Consider the following 21,873-nt stretch of genomic DNA (forward strand, 5'->3'; position numbering starts at 1 on the left):
GCCTCTCCCTCTCCACTATGTTCTCTGAAGAGAGGAGAGAGAAGAACAGAATTAACATGGGCCAGTGAGGAGCAATTAATGAATAAAGTGAAAGAACACTTTATGGAGTTGTTCCTCCTGTTTTAAAATCCAAGGGGGGCAGAGGTTATTTTATTCACCCTTGCAAATTTATTTCTTGCCAATAAGTAGAGTTTTGGACAATCAAGATCTTAACTGAAATAGGTCACAGATAGTGTGTTGTAATCTATTTAGTAAAGGGAAGCAATAAAGGGAACAGATAGAATGTATAATTCAATGTAGTTTCCATTAGCTGTCCTGTTTCTCATGTTTCTTCAGTTCAGTCCATTCAGATGAAGTTCTACACTTACAGCTCCAGGGAAGCCCATCAAGATTAAGATGCCTGAGGAAGCTGTATTGTATGACTTACTACTGCAATTTTTATAAAGGATTATATTAAACTATTATGATTTATAAATGTATCTTTCTCTATAGGTATTGCTCTGAGGTCAGCATTTCATGAAGTTTGATGCAGGAAAATTTCCCATATAGTGGATTTTGTGTACAGGAAAGTTTAACTTCCCAACTCAATTTTCAATATTCAGTATATATATTTCAATGTGGATAGTTTAATCTTGAATTAACCTCGGTAGGAAAGACCTAGTGACACATTGTTAAATAAAGTGTTTTAGAATATGAAAATCTTATTTGCTTGATGCCAGCAAGATTATGAAAGCAAACATAATTTAGATAACTTTGGAGTATCACATTATCTAAAGCTTTATTCATTCTTGACTTTTTCCATTTTTTTTTGTGCCAGATGGATAAATTAAGCTGTTTGATTAGATTCCTTTGTATCTAATTTTCCATCTTCAATTTTATTCATTCTATAGTGTATATGCAATTTGACTGCAGGACCTAGTTGGCACTGCCATATAAAGTTAGAGGTATGATATACACAGTTTTCTGTAGCAATAATAGGCTTTTTCCAACAGAGAAAGAGGAAAAATACATTTCCTCACTTTGCTAAAGCTCCAGAAAGTGGGTGAATATATGCTACAATTTCTTAGGGAATATCTCTGTAATAATTTATACTTATATATACTTACAGCTTTTCTGTAGATAACACAGATACTTACAAAAAGCTAAAGTGGCACTAAATAACCTTTCAGTCCCCTTATGAATGTGTTTGCAGTTCCTATAGAAAACGAAATAATTAACACTGAGTAAACACAGTTAATCTGCTTGGATTATTATAATAACAACATTAAAATATATATATTAAAAAGTAAAATAGATACTGAGAAATCTTTGCTAGTGCCTAGCTTAAATGTGCCTTCTTGTCTCAAAATAGAAAATAGTTGGGTCATATAGCACAGATCAGCATAGACACAGTGTATCTTCAGTCTGGTCTTTAGCCTTTTTCAGTCATTTTAAAGATTCATCAGTTGCCACAGTTATTTACTCAATGGCACAAGTCCTACATCACTTCAGTGCACGCAGTCTATAAATGCATTGTGACAACTACTGTGCCTGCACTAAACAGTATGAACCCATCTAACTACATACCTACTGTTCCAGACGTTGGGGGGTAAAAAGGTTATGTCTTACTACATTTTGGTAGGAACACATTACAGCTACCCCATAACTATCCACATTCAAGTGTCATGTTACTTCTTAGACAAAATTCTGTGCACGACTTACATGAGTCTCCATCTTACATTTATTTCATGGGCATATCAAATTTTTGTGCAATATTAACAAGGTTTAGGCAGTAGAGTATCAATGTCCAGCCATCTACACAACATGTGTTGGAGCAAAGCAATCCATAATAGTGTAACTGTGGCTTGAGTTTGGTATCCACTACTAAAATCCATGTTTGTAGCAAAAGCACTAACATACTGGCTTTCTTCACAGAATCACAGAATCACAAAATCGTCTAGGTTGGAAGAGACCTCCAAAATCACCTAGTCCAACCTCTGACCTAACACTAACAAGTCCTCCAGTAAACCATATCACTAAGTTCAACATCTAAACGTCTCTTAAAGACCTTCAGGGATGGTGACTCAACCACTTCCCTGGGCAGCCCATTCCAATGCCTAACAACAAGGATCTGTTTCCTAGGATCTGTTACACTCAGTCCTGTTATGGACAAAAGGGAGCACACATGAACCTAAGAAATTGTTGTTATTCCCATTAATGTTTGAAGAGCCTAATAGATCAAATTATTAGTCGGATGGCCATACTTAATAGTCCAAATGAATACAATAAATCCTCAATAAAACAGTTAAAAGTGGTATACAAAACTTCATATTTACGTTTTCTGTGGCGCCTTGCTTGTCCTTTAAATGTTTCTCCAGTTTCTAAGGTTGACATTTTAGTATTCCGTAAGAAAGTAGTTGGTGGGTTACATTAGCATCTCCAGGTCTTTTCTGGGAGGTGTCTCCCTCTCCCCATCAGGGCCATTCAGAGCTGAAGCTAAAGCAGGGCAGCAGCAGCCACTGGGCTGTGATGCAGTGGTTGAACCTGAGAAATCCAGCTCAGGCCAAGGCCAGGCAGAGCCCCTGCACTGCTGGGTCAGCACACAGCCAAGGAGCTTCTACTGCTAAGGGCAAAAAAAAAACATGTTTCTTGGGTGAGAGATTCACCTACAAACACAAATTATGGTACGACATGTACATCTGTAGTTACTGTTGATTTACTGGAGTATCCGTAACTCACCCCATACCAAAGGTGGAAATGAAAGGGCAAGACAAACATTCACTTAAAAATTATATGTATATGTATATGTATATGTATATGTATATGTATGTCATTGAAATATTAATATTTCTGTGTTGGTTTTTTTCTTGGCTTGTGCTTTTAAAATTTATTGTAGGGAAGCATTTTAGCTTTACAGCAAATGAAAACTGCAAATCAATCTACCATTCAAAGCTTTTGATATCATGTTCAGTATTTTAGTACTGTTGTACTGTAGTACTGTCAATGCAAGGTCATAGTCATTAAAATCTAATGTGGTGATGGCATTTTCCTAGCAAAAGATCTAATTACTTAGAGATCATTGGACTTCATATCATTCCTAAGAAAGACAGGAAAAGGTATTTGAAGTTCAGCTACATCACTGTTACACCAGCACAGCATTTAACAAAACTGTGTTCAAGACAAATTTCATAGAATAACTTAGAGAGAAAATGATAATATAAATCATACAAGTTGGATAATTTAGTATCTTATACAAATGCTGGAGCTACAAATAAATACAGTCAGATGCTAATATCCAAAGCCTACAGAACTCCACTTATGCCATTATATGTTAAATTTGAGAAACACACAGTATAATCATATCTGCTTAGTACATATTACTGTTATATTTACAAGACATTAATGTAAAAGGTAACTATTAATTGTTAATGTTATTAAGTAGCAGAAAATGCATTAAAATTAAAGACCTGATTAGTTTAGATTTTGCTTCATAAAAAATAATCTCTTTTTCTTGAAAAATAGACATATTACCCATAAAATACAGATTTTAGATAATGACAGTTACTAATATATTTATTTTAAAGTATTTTGGCCCTTCTTTGTAGACTTTCCATTTATGATATTATGTGTTAATGTTATTTGTAAATATACATTTAGAATTTGAAGTAGATTATTATAAATTATGTTTCTAAAATATTTATTGAGTTTTGTGATCCTGTCACCACTAAAGATCAGTCTGGATTATAAAAAATAAATGAATGATTCTTAGATGTTGTAATCTTCATTAAATTACGTCTTAGTCTACAGTAAGAATTTAGGTTATTAAGAGGACTAGAACACTCCTGTTTGTATTAATGTATATGTTTGTATATTGCTATATGTTGAGCAAACAATAACAGAACAAAGCCTCATTCTGCAACATTAGTCTGTAGTAGGCCACTGTTTTGAGCTACTGCCACTATTTGGGGCATGATTAGCTTTATACTTCAGTCACTGTTTCATATGACTGTAAGATCCGGTTTTGAAGTTATTTTCTAATCTGATATCACACCGATTCCATTTGAATATTATCATTGGAAGTTTGATTTTAAAAGCTATACAGCTGCTATTTTGTCCAATCTAAATTCGTACTATTTTGATTATTGCACAGTTCCATTTAATTAATTTAGTTCCAAGCAGTCTATGTGAAACAAAGTTACTTGGTGACTAATTAAAAGTAAAGAATGAAGACTAAAAAAGAATCCAATTCATTTGTGAGTAATTAAAAGTAAAAATGTTGTTAACACTGTTAGACATTATTGACCTATACACACCTATCAGTGACTGCCTTTTTTAATTTTCTCTTTTTAACAACAGGTGCCTATGTCCCCTTGGTTACACTGGCACTTTCTGTGAACTTGATATAGATGACTGCATTGGAAACCAGTGCTCTGAATATGGTTTCTGCCAGGACCACTTGCATAATTACAGCTGTAACTGTATGCCTGGATATGAAGGACCCTTCTGTGAAGTTGAAATTAATGAATGTTCAAGTTCACCTTGCAAAAACGGAGCTACCTGTGTGAATTTAATTGATCACTTTTCATGTCATTGTGCTGAAGGGTTCAAAGGTAAGTTTTCACTGTTGAAGTGCCTTGTACTACAAATGTGCTTGTCCAACTCTATCTCAGCAATGTTTATAAGACCTTTTTATAAGAACTATGTGTATACATGTGTATACATGAAAGTATATGTGATTTGACAGTTTTAACTGAATTAGTATGGAAATTCTTACATTGTATCTCCTAACTGTTCTTCTGTTGACCCTCCCTCTATTAACTGTACAATTCTGAACATGAATTTTGATGCTTTTGGCAATAAAAAATGATCAAGTTCCAAAACACAATTTCAATTGTGTTCGTTTAGTTTCCCTAAAGAGCAAATCTTGTGACAAAGAAGGGTTATGATATCCTGTGTGGCCTTAGAAAGAGTGCTGCCAGCAGGTTGAAGGAGGTGATTCTTCCCCTCTACTCACCCCTGGTGAGATTCATCTGCAGTTCAGGGTACACTTATGGGCTCCCCAGTACAAGAGAGACATAGACATATCGGAGGGAGTCCTGTAAAGGGATATATGAAGATCACTGAGGAAGTGAAGCACATCTCCTATGAGGAAAGGCTTAGAGAACTGAGACTGTTCAGCCTAGAGAAGAGAAAGGTCACAGGGAATCTCACTAGTCTATATAAATACCTGAAAGGAAGTTGCAAAGATGATGGATTCAGGCTCTTTTCAGTGGTGTCCACTGGAAATGGCACAAACTGGAACAAAAGAGGTTCCATCTAAACATCAGGAGACAACATGAGGGTGATGGAGCACTGGAGCAGATTGCCCAGTGAGGTCATGGAATCTCCCTTCTTAGAGATCTTCAAAAGCCATCCAGACATGGTCCTGGCCAACCTACTTTAAGTGACCCTGCTTGAGCAGAGGGATTGTACCAGATAACTTTGAGAGGTCCCTTCCAACCTCAACTATTCTGTGCTTATGTGAGCATGAGGATTTACTTATATAGATGACATCTTACTGGAAAGTACTTTTGTATTCTTTTATCACCCAGAGAGGTATTATATGATAGTATTCCAAGAGAAGCAAATTTAAAGTCAAAAGAATTTTCACAATATTATTAATGTAGTGCAGCTCATTATCACATGTACAGAATATAATTAATTCTTTGTTTTTTTCTTTTTTTTCATACAGTATAAAACAAAAGCAATTAATAAAAGACTAGAAATTTATAAAAATGTTATCACTACTCTAGCATTTTGTGGTGGTTTTACTCGGGTGGGCGGCCGAGCTCTATCTCAACTGCTCTCTCACTCCCCCTCCTCAAAGAGGAACACGGAGAAAATACAATGAAAAGGGCTCAAGGGTTGAGATAAAGACGAGGAGATCGCACAGTAATTATCGTGACGGGCAAAACAAACTCATCATAGGGAGATAGTAAGATTTATTGCTTAATATTAATAAGCTAGAGAAGTGAGAAACAAAGGAAAGAAACCAAAAGCACCTTCCCCCCCAACCACCCTCTTCCACCTCCTCCCCCTGAGCGGCGCAGGGGAACGGGGGGAATGGGGGGTTATGGTCAGTCTATAGCGCTTCTTCTCAGTCACTCTCGTCCCCTGGGCTGTGGGGTCCCTCCCACGGGATGCAGTCCTTGCTGAACTGATGCAACGTGGACTGCCCACAGGCAGCAGCTCTTCAAGAACTGCTCCAGATATGGGTCTGTACCATGGGGTCCATCCCTCAGGAGCAAACTGCTCCAACCTGGATCCCCCACAGGCAGCAGCTCCTGCCAGGTCACCTGCTCCTGCGTGGTCTCCTCTCCACGGGCTGCAAGTCTGGCCTGGAATTTGCTCTGTCAGGGGTCTTCCACAGGCCGCAGCCTCCATTGGTGCAGGTCCACCTGCTCCACCGTGGTCTCCTCCACGGGCTGCTGCGTGGAACCCTGCTCCGCCGTGGTACTCCATGGGCTGCAGGGGGACAGCCTGCTTCACCAGGGTCCTCACCACAGGCCGCAGGGGACTTCTGCTCTGGCGCATGGAGCATCTCTCCCCCTCCTTCTTCACTGACCTTGGCGCCTGCAAGGCTGTTCCTCACTCCTCTCGCTCTCCCAGCTGCTGTGTGGCGCAGCGTTTTTTTTTTTCCCTGTCTTAAATATGCTCTCACAGAGGTGCAAAACAACATCTCTTGTTGGCTCAGCTCTGGTCAGCAATGGGGCCCTTACCAAAGATCGGGCAGCTTCCAGATCCTTCTCACAGAAGCCACCCCTATGGCCCCCTGCTACCAAAACCTTGCCACGTAAACCCACTACACATTTCTATTTTCCTTTTTTTGTCCAGGGTTTTATGATCCTGGGATATTTTATATTACAGAACAGATTTGAAGTTCAGTCATAACTGGATGTTATGAATCAGTGAAGAGTATCTCAGTATGATGCTAGAAAGACACATTTTGGTTTTGTTATGCTACGTAATTCAACCTTTTTACATATCCACATGTGCTTCATTTTTCTTCATAAGTACTAAATTCAATTTCAGAGGAAATATCAAAGGCAGCAGTAAATAAATTTAAGAGCAAAACCAAAGTTATTCCTGCTCAGGACTCTGTAAATCTTTGGGAACTATTATACTATGTGTACTAGGATTCACAGATTTGCAGATAAGTCATGACTACTCAGCCACCAACTTGTTTTTTCTCCTGTTAATAAATGAAACCCTGGGTACTCTTTGATATAGAATTAGAGCCAGTTTTTCAGAACCAGATTTTACATAGACAACTCATAGCAGTCTCCTCTGCCTAAATGATCATTTTAGTCTGATGTCTATCAGTATTTCACAAACGTTTTACATTCTATTATCTAGGGTTCCCTTAGGCACTGTAAAGGGATTTATCAATATGAACAGCTTTCACAATCTCATTTGATAAAAAGAAGCTTATAAAAAATCCAAGGCTTGGGCATCTGCGTATTAAAAATAAATGTAATATTTTATATAATATATTTAAATATATATTAATGTATAATACATAATATTTTGTAGCATCATATACCATATTCTTGCCTTTTGAGCTGTTAACTGTACTTGTGATGGAGACTTTAATATGGAGAGATTTTGTTGGTGTCTCCACTACCAGCAAGAGAATTTGGCCTGTGCCAGACTTGGAAGCTCGCAGTATGACCTGTAAAAATTTAGTAGTTTTATGAAAACCTTTATTCCACCATTTCGATCATGTGACAGTCCTCTATATTGCTTTGTTGTGATTCAGTTCTTCAAACATAATATAATTCTTTTCACTTGAGAAGTCATTGTCAGTCTCTCTTCTTCCATATCTTCATTTTATTCCATATAACAAAATCAGTGCTCAGCATCAAATGGTTCTAGCTTTCATGATTAATGACTTGGATTTCTAAGCAAATATTGCTGTGCTTCATTCTGGCTCAATAGAAGCTCTTCTTGGAAGTATTTGTTAAAAGGTTGCCTTTATTCAAACATATCCTTCATTAAAAGTCTTGTTTGTTCGGGTACTTATAAAAATGGGAAGACAGCTGCTGAGAATTCTAAGTAGATAAGCAATATTGCCTCTTGAGGTTTTGTATCTATACAACATTGATTGCTGTATAGTTAAGATGTGTGTTTTTTTTGATTTGTTTTCTTTTTCTGGATTTATACTGTAACTCACATAGCAAAATATTGATCCGTCATTGCTTTATACATATGCAAGCAATGTATAACACAATTAACACTCATCACCAATGTAGGTCTTCCAATAGCTTTTTAAGTAGCTTTATATGTTCTATATATGATGCTTTTCAGTTTTCTCTTCTTTTTTTTTTTTTGTCCAAAACAGGAAAATAACATACAGACTTTTTTAATATCATTGTATTACTTTAAATTTCTGTACTTTGCTTTTTTATCTATTATGCCACAGCTACATCAGAAGAATCCACCTAACATTTAGAGTCTATTAGAGGAAGCATTTAAGTGTTTGTACTTTCAGTAAGTTATTAATTGTTCTTAAATCATTTGGATGTTATTTAGATAGTTTTACATTTCTGTGGTAGAAATTAACAGTATATCCTTGATGCTATTCCTAAAGACAAATCTTGAAAGGAAAAACACAAAGTTGTGTGAAGCTTATCGTTTTCAATACAAGTGAACTTAACTGCTTGAACAACCAATGTCTAGAACAGCTGATGGACATGCTAATACAATGAAGATTGACTATGTTATATCAAGGAGCAGCAAGTGCACAAGGCTGCTTCATAAGGGTAGCAATGAACCAGGGGCTGAAAACAACCCCAAGTGCAGGCACTGCCCTCACTAAGCAGAGCACAGTCCTGCAGCATCTAGCAGAGCAGGCAGAGCCCTGTTAGCCTGTTGCCCTCAAGAGCCCTAGGCACTGAAGGCAACTGGCCAGGCCCAGGGCCAGGGGACCCAGTTAGAAGCAGCAGGAGGCAGGGCTACAGACAAGGCCACAGGCAAGACTGCAATGTACATGCAAGGGGTCCATTCAAAGAGACAAATTACCCATGGTGTGAGTTGAGGTCCATTTTTGAGACAGGGCCTTAGGCAGGACTATAAACAGGCACAGCTACAGCATAGCTCAGGCCAGAGCTGACTGCCTAGGGCTGAGCTTGTTGGGCAATGGGCAGGGTGTTTGGGAAAGTCCCAGTTGGGGCTGCTAAGGAGAATTAAGTTCCACCAGTGTTCTCAGGGACCTGATATGCGTTTATCTTAGCAGGTCCACCTGAAATTATGAAATTATGAAAACTGTACAGAACCACAGTTTGTATAGCTACCCATTGTATCAAATTCATAACTTTTTTCTGAGACTTTTTTTTAAAAAAAGTTTATCTTTGAGATTTTCAAAGAACACTGATGTGTCTGATTCTTTTTAGTGCTAGATTTGTTTTCTGCTAATTCTTTAAGACAATTACCTCATGGATTAGATAGGATTTTGATTTTTAGTTTTCATTGAAGGATAGCCTACAGACACATAAGTAGTAGTCATCATGAACTGCAAAAATATTTGTAATATTTTTTAATTTAAGAGTTGTTGCTATTTTTTGCTAACTTTTCCTAAAAGCATACAAGTCATAGAACTGTATAGCTGGAAGATGCATCAACATGTAATGTCCTTCACCTCTGTTACTATATATGCCATTCTGATAGCTCTTAATCAAACTTATTGTAATATTATGGCTAATATTAAAAAGCTTTTATTAACATAAAAAATGGACACAGAGGAAGTATTTATAAAGATCTTCATAAATAGAAAGATTGCATCTTCTCAGTCCCCTCTTTTTGAGTTTAAACCAGTCCATTGCCTTCATACTGTCTTCAATGATATTTCCTAAATTTCTAGTTTTACAGATTTTCCATGTGTAGGAAAAGAAAGAAGAATTGCCAAAGTAATTCAAAATTCAGAATAAAATACTATAAGCTTGCTGTGTAGCTATTATCTGAATCACTGAATATGCTTTCTCCACTGCATATACAGGAAACTTAAGACATTATGGGAGCACTTCCAGTGCTTTCAGTTCTAAGCATTAGATATCATTTTTGTTGTCTTAGCAGCCTAAGACATCCTCATAGGTCAGATATGACTCAAGGTGCACATGAGACTTCTGCCCTTTAGTAACATATGAAAGCCAAGACTCTCTCTAGCATTAATGTAATACTAGATACCTGTGTTTAACTTACTATTCCCCATCCTACTGTTCCTAATTCAGTAAAATTAAATTAATTCTGGATACATACAATTAGGTGAAATACATTCATGAAAAATTATTTACAAAGCATTGTCACATGCACAGATAATGTCCCTTTTATTTCAATGGCTATTTTATTAACTAGATCAGACTGGCTGTGTGCTGTGCAATCAATCTTCCAGTGCACTCTGCCAAGCTGTCTTGTGAAAAGATATAGGAGCCCTCTACTCCAGCAAGTTCTTAACTGATCTGTGTAGCATGTGAAGTCAAGCTCATATATTTTGCTATTCAGCACATAATCTACACAGAGATTTGCTTTGATCTACTAAACAAATTGAAATACAGACCTAAAATGAAAACTCTTTAATAACAATATCAACACTGTTCCTCATACGAGTTTCTTATAGTACCAGGATGCAAAAAGGGCATAAGGACCTTTTAAAGGCCTGGAAGAGTAGCAGGTACTGATCTGGAATGAAACTACTTACCTATGGTTGGCAGCTGCTAGTTGGCAGGTTTAAACAGTGCTTTTGTGTAGCAGGACAAAGATACCTAGATACTACTCTTATGAGAAAGAGATGTCTCCTTAGTTAGCCCATCCTTTGGAAAAGTGACCTGTATGATGTATTGAAAATGTTTCTGCTGCACAAAGGAATGCAAATGGATTCACGTTTCTGTTCACCATTTCCAGTGAATGGAATTTTTCCATTTCAAGGAAAACATTGGACTGATACTTGACGAAGAAGGTCACCTAGCAAGTAAGGATGAGGAAAAGTCATTTAATGCCTTTTTTTTGTCTCACTTTTTAAAATTCATGGTAGATCTTGGGCTGCCTGGTCCTCAGAATTGGATGCCCATGACTGGGGGAGCAGCGACTTTCCACTTGTGGGCAACACAGTTGTAAGACAACAGCTGTATCAGCTGAATATTCATAAGACCATGGGACATGAAGGGACTCACACCAGAGTACTGAGGGAGTTAGCAGGTGTCATAGCTGGTCTCCTCTCCATAATATGTCTCGGGAGTCTTGGCAGGTCCCTGATGACTGGAAGCGAGCCAATGCAATAATAATCTACAAAAGGGGAAAGAGATAAGACCCAGGAAACTACAGACCTGTTAGTTTAACCCCAGCACCTGCAACCATTATAGATAAGATTATCCTAGGTGCTACTGAAAGGCATTTAAAGAACAAAGCAGTTGTCATACGTAGTCAACATGGCTTCATAAAGGGAAAGACTTGCCTTAGTAATTTCATCTCCTTCTATGATAAGGTCACATGCATGGTGAATGAGGAGAAGGCAGTGGATGTAATCATTCTGGGTTTTAGAATGGCCTTTGCTACCATCCCTCACAATATCCTTCTGGACACATTGTCCAAATGGGAGATGAACAGCTTCACAATGCACTGGGTGATGGACTGGCTCAATGGCAGAGCTCAAATGGGCTACCACTGGCTGGCAGACAGTCACTAGCAGTGTTCCCCCAGGCTCTGCCCTAAGGCCAGTCTTGTTCAACATTTTAGTCAATGATCTGGAATGCATCCTTAGCAAGTTCACTGACAACACTAAACTGGGATGTGCTGTTGACTTCCTGGAGGGATGAGAGGCCTTGCAGAGGGATCTAGATAGATTGGAACAGTGGGCATTGCATTTTAATGCAATGCATTTTAATGCATTTTGGGATGCATTAAACACATCACAGCCAGCCCGTCAAAAGAGGGGATTCTCCCACTGTATTTAGCATTGGTGCTGCCTCCCCTTTAATATTGTGTGCAGTTCTAGACTCCACCATATAGAAAAGATGTTGAGGTACTTGAATGCATCCAGGGGAGGGCAACAAGGCTGATAAAAGGGCTGGAAGGCATGCTGTATGAGGAGAGGTTGAGGAGAGTGAGTTAATCTATTTGGAAGAAAAGGAGGCTAAGAGGCGACCTTATTGCTATCTACAGTTTATCCTCAGGAAAAGGATAAGGAGGTGCTGATCTCTTCTTTCTGGTAACCAATGATAGGACGCACTGGACTGGCACAAAGCTGCACCAGGGAAGCTTCAGACTGGATAGTCAGAAAAAATCCTTCGTTGTAAGAGTGGTCAAACACTGGAACAGGCTTCCTAGTTAGGCAGTTGATGGCCCATGCCTGTCAGTGTTAAATAGGCATTTGGTAAGATCCTTAATAATATGCATTAACTTTTCATTAGCCCTGAATTCACCAGGAAGTTGTGACTGCAACCTGCAAATATATTGTTAGGTTTGATGGCTACTAGCTGGACTGAAACAAACAAGCATTTTTTTCAGTAATACTTTATTAAGATTACATTAAGCAGAATTTTAAATCATTTGCTTTTCATTTGATCTGGGAATAGAAATATGCAGTTTATGTCCTGAAGTAATATTTCCCCAATTAAGGGGTTAAGAAGTTTTAATAATAATAATAATAATTAAAAAAAAAAAAGACAATTTTTTTGTGTTCATTCTCTCCATCTTTTCATTGTCAAACTTTATATTCCATTATGCCTATAAAACAAAATTTGGTATGAACATTATGCAAATGAAGTGTGGCATTTTGATATTTTTGCATGAATTAAAAGTAGCAGTGGCAATTTATAAAATGGATGACATTAAAATACAGATACTTATATATAACATCTGTTATATTAAGAAAATAAGCTTTCTAATCATTCCTGGTTTTACTCTAATGTATGAATATGTAATTTGAGAACAATATGAAATTAAGCTTACTCTGAGATTAAAAAAAAAAAAAATCAGTTTTGCAGATATCCTAAAAAATGTCAAAACAGTTAAAATCACTCACTTAAAGTGTGAGGTTAGGCAATTTTGTCATCAGAAATAAAACAATCAAAATTTGAACTACTGAAAGGTGCAGACTTTCAATGTTGTAATCTTACAGAGTTGCTGGTACTTCAGAGTAAAGGAATATTCAATGAGACTTCATCCATTATATTTTGAAAAGGAGTATTCCTTTGGTTTCATTTGCTAAAATAGTATGATTTCTTTAAACATTATATTAGTAATGCTGATAGACTATGTGTCTGCCAAATTCCTAAGCATGCATCTGCTGAAGGTCCTAAGCGCATATCTCTTAGCAAGTCTTCTGTTCTGCAGAATAATCAGTCACTTCTGCGACATCAGTGTACCTGCAGAAAGCTGCTAAGTGTCAGGCCATGAGATTTGCTAGAGTAACAGAGTTTCCTAGGCAGCTCTAATTATTTGTTATGTATTTTAAGAACACTGCAATTTTATACATGATAAAACACACTATAAAGTAAAGGGAAATAGAATCAGCTTATGATGAGTTTTAACATTCTGCTTGTATTTCAGAATTTGATGACATGAACCCTGTGAATTGCTTAGGAATTCAGACCTAAAGCTATGATTTATTAAATAACTAATTAAATATTATGTTATACTACTAATTATGTTTGGATTTGTTGTATTAATGTTAACCTTAAAAATGTAAACCCAGAAAATATTCATATGAACATACTTTGATGTTGAAAGTAATTTGTAGCCAATTTATTATTCTTACTGGATGTTCAAATAAGGTTTTCATCATCCATTTCAAACGTGTAGTTGAAATTAGCTGTATACTAAAAAAATAAATAAATGGATGCACTGTATGCATCTAGCTTTTCCACCTTTCTTCTTGTCTTGCATACTCAGAAAATATCACACATTAACTTTATAAACTCTTTTCTTCTCTCTGAAACATTTTAAACAGTACTGTCCAAATATTGCCCTCCTATTCTGAAGGCACAAATTCTTATATTTCCATTGCAACTGTATGCAGGAAGTTTAAGGACATGCCTTTTGGTGGGTGCAACTACCAGCTTAGTGCCGCTCTGTATTAGGACACATAACTACAAGAGTTATTGCACCAACACAGGAAGATTTTTCCAAGGTTTAACATCATTCACATATAATAATAATTAAAAAAATGCTGTTTCTGTAGCCATTTCTGAGGTGTACAAAATAATAAAAGTGGCACTTTTAACTTTTAGATGGAAGATAATATCATTTTCTGTCACCTGTAATCAGTACATTTTTCAGTGGCTAGATAGAAAAAGTAGAAGGAAAACAAAAGTGATCTTGATGGTATGGCAATACAGCTGCATGGAAGCTAAAGTCTCAGCTGTGAATGTCAAAAGTACTGCTAGTTTGTCAGGAAAACAAACAAAAACAAACAGGAATAAACAAAATAACAAAAAAAACAGTGAACTATTTAATGTGTTAAGAGTATTTTCAACTGGAATATTTCAGAAAATTAAATAATTTTCTAAATCATTCTGCAAGTACTGTTAGCTAGCACAAAGTGTAAATCAGTCAGTGGTTTTTGTAAATATTTTTGTCAGTTATGAGAAAGGTATTCTCAAAGCTTGATAACTCAGATGGGGCTGAGTGGCATGTAATTGCTTCTTTGTCAATTGAAGTAATTTAGCTGTAATAACAGCCTCCAGGCATAAAATCAACACCATTGTTATCAGAGCAGGGAATTTTTTTTTCCTAATTCTCTTGTTCTTTTAAATGCAGAATGGAATTCACACACATTTAACATGGCTACAGATAAATAAAAGCAAAATACCTGAAACTAGATTGTTTTTCAGCAGTGTTGAAAATGTACAGCAGGTATACTTCTACTGTATAGTATTAGTCTGGACATTTACATTTGGGATCAATCATCTAAGTTGGGACTAAATATTTTAATCTATGGAGTGTTGCAGTATAGATTAATACATTAAGAAAAACTGTATTAATGAAGTCTTAAAAGAATGGGAGTTAATAGTGTGATATTTGAAATGAAAATCAGTTTCTGATAACGCTAGTGGGAATTTCTTATCTATAGATTATAACCAATATTTATTTTATTTTTTTTCCAAATGAAGGCACAAAATAAATCCCCTTTTTCTGCTTCCTTTCTCATATTGCTCAAATCACTATGCTTCTGGTTAGACTTCAATAGGAAATGGCTTTGAATTCTTTCTCACCTTTTCTACACACAATCAGATTTTGTCACTGCTCCTCAAAACAGCTAAAGCTCCAATGTTCATCTCATGTCCCAAACTTCTCGAGCCTTCATTATTTCATCATCCTCTCATGAATCCCCAGATGTGTCATTTCATATATTTCAGTCAAAACATGGCCAGAGAATTAACCTTTTGGTCTGTTCATCTGGTTGTCTTTACTTTTGAATTCCCCAAAGGCTTCACCTTGCACAGTGCAGACTACTTTTTGTTAGTTTTTGGAAATACTGCACAGTTCACTGCTGCCCTTTCTGTCTGGTCTTTTCTCTTATTTCCTACTATCCCATCAGGACTGCCAGCCTAAATGGTACCAATTTATGGTACTTTTATAAAACTGTTGTGACTGTCTCTGCTTAGTGTGCATTTAATCCCCTAAGAAGTATTTTCTTGAGGCTGAATACAGGATTGTCTATATAGCATTAGATAACATCATTTAGGGTGCTGAATTTCACTGTAAATTCTCAGTTGAAAAGTATAGACCTAATTAGAAGCCTAGATGCAGTTGACTCATCCCACACTAATCTTCATATCCCAAAAAGAACAGAAAAATCAAAGGACATATTTAACAACAGTTCACAATTTGGAAGAAATTGTAGTTATACCTGGTACAGCCATGTCTTCAAATTATGGTACCATACAGTTCACAAAGATACCTTTGCTGTCTTAGATTCAAGAGGCAATTTCCTTAGAATTGCATTTTTTTTATTTTAGACTTTCTCCATTAGAAGTATACCACAACTTAAAGGATGTGAAAGAATCTGTTTCAGGTAGTTTTTCTTGTACATATTGCAGCTTACCCATGGCTTGTAAACATATTATTTACTCCTAGAAGAAACTCTGTGCTACTCTCCACTTATCTGTGCATAAGAAGAGAGCCAATGCATTTCCATTTATCTCCCTCCAAAGAGACCTACCGTATTCTGGGACATAGCTGTGGGAATAGGTCTGAACTAGAAAACATAAGGAAAGCAAAATACTGGAATTAGATCAGAAAGGTTGCATATAGTGCTATTTCTTTTTCAGCACTTCAAACAAACTTTACAAATATAAAAAAGAAATCTAAAAACATCTATATTTCGGCCACTTCCAAATATCTATATTCCTGACAGGTGCCACAGCACATTAAGCAACATTCAGCAACTGCTGCTGTCAAGCAGGTAGCTCTCTAGTTTACTGAGTTATCTGGACTCTCCTTTGTCTCTACATGTGTCTCCCATTTTTTCCTCCAGATATCTTAAAATCATATGAACAATGTAGAGCATGGTTAGACGTAAGAAAAAAAACATTAATAGAAGTTACTCTGCCAATCATTTTAAGTGTGGAAGAGAACCTTAGTGCTACTATGGGCTTCCCTGATGAAGGCCTTTTATTTCTGGCAGATATGATAGGTACTTCTTGTGACAAAATAAAGGTTTTTCAGATCTGACTGTCTTGATACATATGGTTGCATGAGAGGACATTTATGTGTGCTGAGGATAAGACACCAAATATTTTCCTCAGTGCAAAGAATTTAGGGCAATTTCAGGATTTATTTATTTATTTTTATACTTTTCTGTGAGGTTCACCAAAAGCCCCACATGCTGACCTATGATAAGCACTGCACTTATGATTTTCCTCCATATTCATGTGGCTGGAAGTACATATTCCTGTTACAAATCAAAGCAACCCCTGCTGTAGATTACAAATCTACATTTAATTACGCTTCTTACCTTAGCTCTGAATTATTTCATTAAGTAATATCTGTATTTTGCTTCATTAAATATTTTTCAGTCACTTGATTATCCTCTTCTGTTGTATTCGTGGAAAGGTATATCTGGTATTATAGTAGTGGCAACATTCTGCTGAACATAAGCTGAACTCTACTGTTACATATAACTATAAATTAGTGTTGGCCTGCTTTTCATGTTCAATGATACTCTACCATTCTTTTTCAAAGGAGACAGTGAGTGAAATGAAAGAAAACGATTGACACAACTGAAAAAATAAAAATAAAAAACTGCCTGAATACAGTAATTTTGTATAATAGGAAAACCCTCCAGGATTGTGTGTATCCTCTCTAGGAAAGCTCTCTATTTTCTGGATTGTCATGCTTCCAATATTGCCTGTCAAAATGGACTCTTGTAACAAATGAACTAGAAAAATTCATGACATAAAGGATGCCTACCAGCGTCCCTGCATGCTCTACTAAGTGTGTCTTGGCCAGTGAGGTCAACATTCAGTCTATGACATTCTGATAGTCCTTTTCTATTATAAATATGTCCCTATAATTTGAACAGATCTGCATGTTTATTGATTTATTTGTTTATTTTAACATAAAATTTCAGGAGAAACATGTTCTGTTCGCGTGAATGAGTGTCTAGACGGACACTGTTGGAATGGAGGAACCTGTGAAGAGGACATAAATGGATTCAAATGCAATTGCCCCCTTGGTAAGCATTTGAAATTTTTTATACAATTGTTAATTTGCTCTAGTGTGTAAGTACCACATTTATATCTTGTGTGGTATGAAATCTCATATGGCAAAAGCACCTTGCTTGCATTTTGAAAGGTACAGAGGTAGTTATTTAGATTAAGGAAAATGAAAATTTCATCAGTTAGTGTCCATGGCAATTTGTCTATGACCAATTTTCATAGAATCATGGAATGGTTTGTGTTGGAAGGGCCCTTAAAGATCATCTAATTCCAATCCCACTGCCATGGTAAGGGACATCTCCCACTAGACCACGTTGCTCAAAGCCCTATCCAACCTGACCTTGGGAGGGGGGCAGCCATTTTTAATAAATAAATGATTGCTTGGATTAAAAAAATACCTGTATTTTGTAAAAAGCCACTGAAATACTGTAACATGCCATTAAAGAAATATGACAGAACTGGAGATTTCCGGTAGTTTAGTATCTGGTTATATATTTGACCTTATAGCAACACATTTCTTGATGAAATTGTAAGTTTTAGGCAGCAAAAAAAATGTTGAAATTTTACAAACATCCAAAATCCCTGGTTTTGGGATTCAATTCTTCTGGCTGCATTACTTACACCTAAAAGAATCAAGCACCGCTCTAAAGTATGCATGAGCTCAATCAGGTTACCTGAGCATGTGCATTTTGTATCACATGAGGTGCCCTTAAGTATCCAAGATATTATATGAGGCTGGCAGATAATAGTGAAGGCTATAAAGGACGTATAAGATAAATCAGGCCAGGCAGCAACACAGTGAAAAAAGACACAACAAAATAAAGGAAGAAAGAAATATGATGTTGAAGATTTTTCTATGCCAATTATATATATACTGTATAATTTGTGATTTTGCATGCTATTATATGCAGATTAAGAAAACATAGAAAAGGTGGGAAGTAGAGATTCCTGAGATTAGAGATCCTTTGTCCAGGATCAACAGCCTTTCTCCAGTTTTTAAAAGCACAGTGGCCAAAGAAGGCTGTAGTAGAGATTTAAGACTAGTAAACTCACTGGTATTTATTGGTAAATACCAATAAGAAATCACTGATAAACTCTGAATAGGTTTTGACATGTGCATTTACAGACATTGTTACTGTGGAAAACAAGGTTAGAAAACCTGTTTTTACACAAGCATGGTCTGAGAGGGCTTACAGAAGTACTAAGGTGTTTAGAAGAAAAACTGATAGCTATCAGTAAAGCCTGAAAATGTCAGAATACTGAAACACAAGTCTCCAACCATCCCTCATAAGCAAACCAATTGTTTGTAAAAGCACTTTAATATACTTAATATCCAAAGATCCTTAAATGCTTTGAGTAGTATCCTGTTGAGTTTGGAACTGAAGACAACACTGAGTTATATCTTCAAATGCAAAACTGTGCTTTCGTATTTGTTGCTTCATGTAGGCATGTGTTGCTTAATTAGGTCTGTCGGTAAAAATTAGCACAAAAATTATTTCCTTTGTTCTGGGATGGGGATACTCACATTCAGTATACTGCTTTGCTATCCCACGTTTAGTTCCTATTGGTGTCTGTTAACTCTTGTGTACAGTGGAAATTCAGACAGCAGCGTCCTGCACCTCCTTGCACAGATCTGAAAGGAGATTGCTTTTCACATGGCAGAATGTGTGTCATCGACAGAAAAGAAAATTATTGTGACATTCTCTCAGCAGATCATTTGTGCCTCTTCCTGTAAAGATGTCAGTCATTATATACAGGCTTTATCCAATAAATTTTTATTATTATTCTTGGCTTGTGCATACATGGTTTGAGTGTCTGTAGCTATTCATTCCTTTTTGCTGTGCCTCTGAGGTTAATACAGGGATTTATTATGAACAATGAGGTTTATGTAATGGACATACATACAATATAAACTATGAGTTTCATCCTAATGACTCTACTAAAATGCTGTGAATAGCAGTGATTCTTCATCTTTATCAAAGGATCAAGTAACTCCTAGTGAACCAGAGGTGCTCTGTATAAACGGTCGGTTATTTTTTGAAAAGAATGAAGATTTTCTGTACTAGCATTTGCAACTATATTATTAAAATTACGGGAACTTGAATTAGAGATGGAAAAAAAAAATGGTTAGTGACATGCACACCTAACAATGAGCTGAAAAGATGTTTTAATTTAAATACAGATGCAGATATCCTTTGTGCCCTTGGGTAAATTAATTACTATCCCCAGTTCATATTCTTCAGTTGAAGCTGTAGATAAACAAATGTAACCATCTCACACAGATATTGCAATGATTAAATAGATAATGCCTGTAAATTGCCTGAAAATAAAAGTCACTATGTTACTGGGCATTTTTACTGTTGGCTTGGTCCTAATAAGAACATCACTTCATAAAACAAAGCAACTAATTCTAACTAATCCTTAAGTGAAAAATGAAAACTTATGCTTCCATACTTTCAGTAAAATCTAGTGTCATATTGGATGTGTGAAAATAAGTAGGTTTTGCTCATGAGAGGATCAGAACTGGACATAGTGCTCTAGGTGTGGCCTCACCAACAGAATAGTAAGAAATACATGTTGAAAATTTGAATACAGTTTTTGGAAAATAATTTGTTTAGGTATATCAAATACTTTGGTAGATTTAAAGCATTATTGCCATTAATTACTTAAGTTTGTTAAAATTTGCTTTAGATTTTTAGGGATCAGATTCTGACCCCTTTACGGAAAACAACTGCTGTTACTGAAAATTAAAATTCTGTTAATTTTGTGATTCACACTTCATATATTAAGTCCTCAGAAAATATTCTATCTGAACTATGAGTTAGAGTGTCCTCTCCACCTAAATGCGAGGAAACTCAATTGTCTTTGACAATTTTGCTACCGTTAGCTGGACCTCAGTATTAATCCCTCTGATGGCTCAAGTGATTAGCCTAGCTTGAATTCACTGATGCACTACCAACCTCTGCACTCACAACAGCAACATAAATACCAAAGTACTAAATTGATTAATAGCAGTTCATACAGTATGTCTTTTATGAAATCATGTTTCAACCCTGACACAAAAGTAGAAAATCATATTTCTCCACTCTTCTCAAAAAAAAACTTTGATGAAATTCACAAAGTTTTTAAAAGAAAGGGTGTATGTTCCCTTCAGTTATACAAATTTGACCTCCATCCTTTAATATAAGAAGTAATAATTAAGTACAAAATAAGAGAAAAGTTTGCACACCAGTCTTCATACCTGTTCTGTCTCAGGTGAAATCAGGAAAACTCTCTTGTAAGTCTGAGCATGTGAGAAAAACAAAAACAAACAAACAAACAAACAAAAACACTTTTTTTTTCAACAAAGACAGCACCACTAAGGAAATTGTTCATCTATAAAAGTTGAAAAGAATAATGGCCTGAGGGCTAAAGCAATGAACCACGATGTAAGAAATCTACTGCAAATTCTTTGTTGCTCCAGAGCGAATTTTTACACAATATATTTTAATACCTCAAGTTTGTCAAAAAATTGGTTTGCTAATATAAGCTGCAGAATGACGTTGATGGCAAAAAGTGCTGAGCGGAAGTTTCTGATCTCTGGCTTCTGCTCATCTAAATCTGAATTCTAACTGCAACCTTCACCTGAATCCTTGGTACCAGTTTAGGTATGCCATCTGCCACCAGACTATCATCCAGATCTACCGTAAACACTTCTTGTTCCTACACAGTCATGTAAAATGACTGAAAACTACCCATGTTTGTTGTTTTAGTTTACAAACTTACATAGTTTTTCTGTTATTGAGAAGCAGGATTGCTCACCCTTGATAAGAAAACTGAAGAACTATATGTATTTAGCACATCTAAAATGTACACACTTAATTTGTATGTGCTGATTTTATGGAAATATACCTTATCCTTTATTAGTTTCTGTCAGGAGTTCCATTGCCTTAATATGTTAAAGTTAAGTTAATAATAAAAAAGTTATTATTTTCATATGAAAAATCTCTTTTCAGCAGCTTTAAAAAATATTTATTAAAATTCCCTACAGTACATCTGAGATATTTCTTAGAAATTACTTATTACTCCAGCCTGCTTAAGATGTTGTCACTAAATAGGATGAAATAACATTTAATAATATAGATCATTGATTCACATAAATATTTCTGAGCATTGCTGGAGACCTGATGTTAACTAAAGCCTTAATTTTTCAAAATGCATA

General features: G+C 36.1%; 1 protein-coding gene across 1 annotated transcript in view; it reads left to right on the top strand.

Annotated features, from left to right (window-relative positions):
• The window catches only part of EYS (eyes shut homolog), a 959,435-nt gene that overhangs the window by 220,805 nt on the left and 716,757 nt on the right, over nucleotides 1-21,873 (top strand). The window contains exons 12-13 of the mRNA XM_080584128.1: nucleotides 4,336-4,589; nucleotides 17,585-17,689. Of these exons, the coding sequence (XP_080440254.1) occupies nucleotides 4,336-4,589; nucleotides 17,585-17,689 (359 nt within the window). The remainder of the gene's footprint in view (nucleotides 1-4,335; nucleotides 4,590-17,584; nucleotides 17,690-21,873) is intronic.

Source organism: Anser brachyrhynchus, assembly GCF_964034855.1.
Source record: "Anser brachyrhynchus genome assembly, chromosome: 3".
Classification (NCBI taxonomy): Eukaryota; Metazoa; Chordata; class Aves; order Anseriformes; family Anatidae; genus Anser; species Anser brachyrhynchus.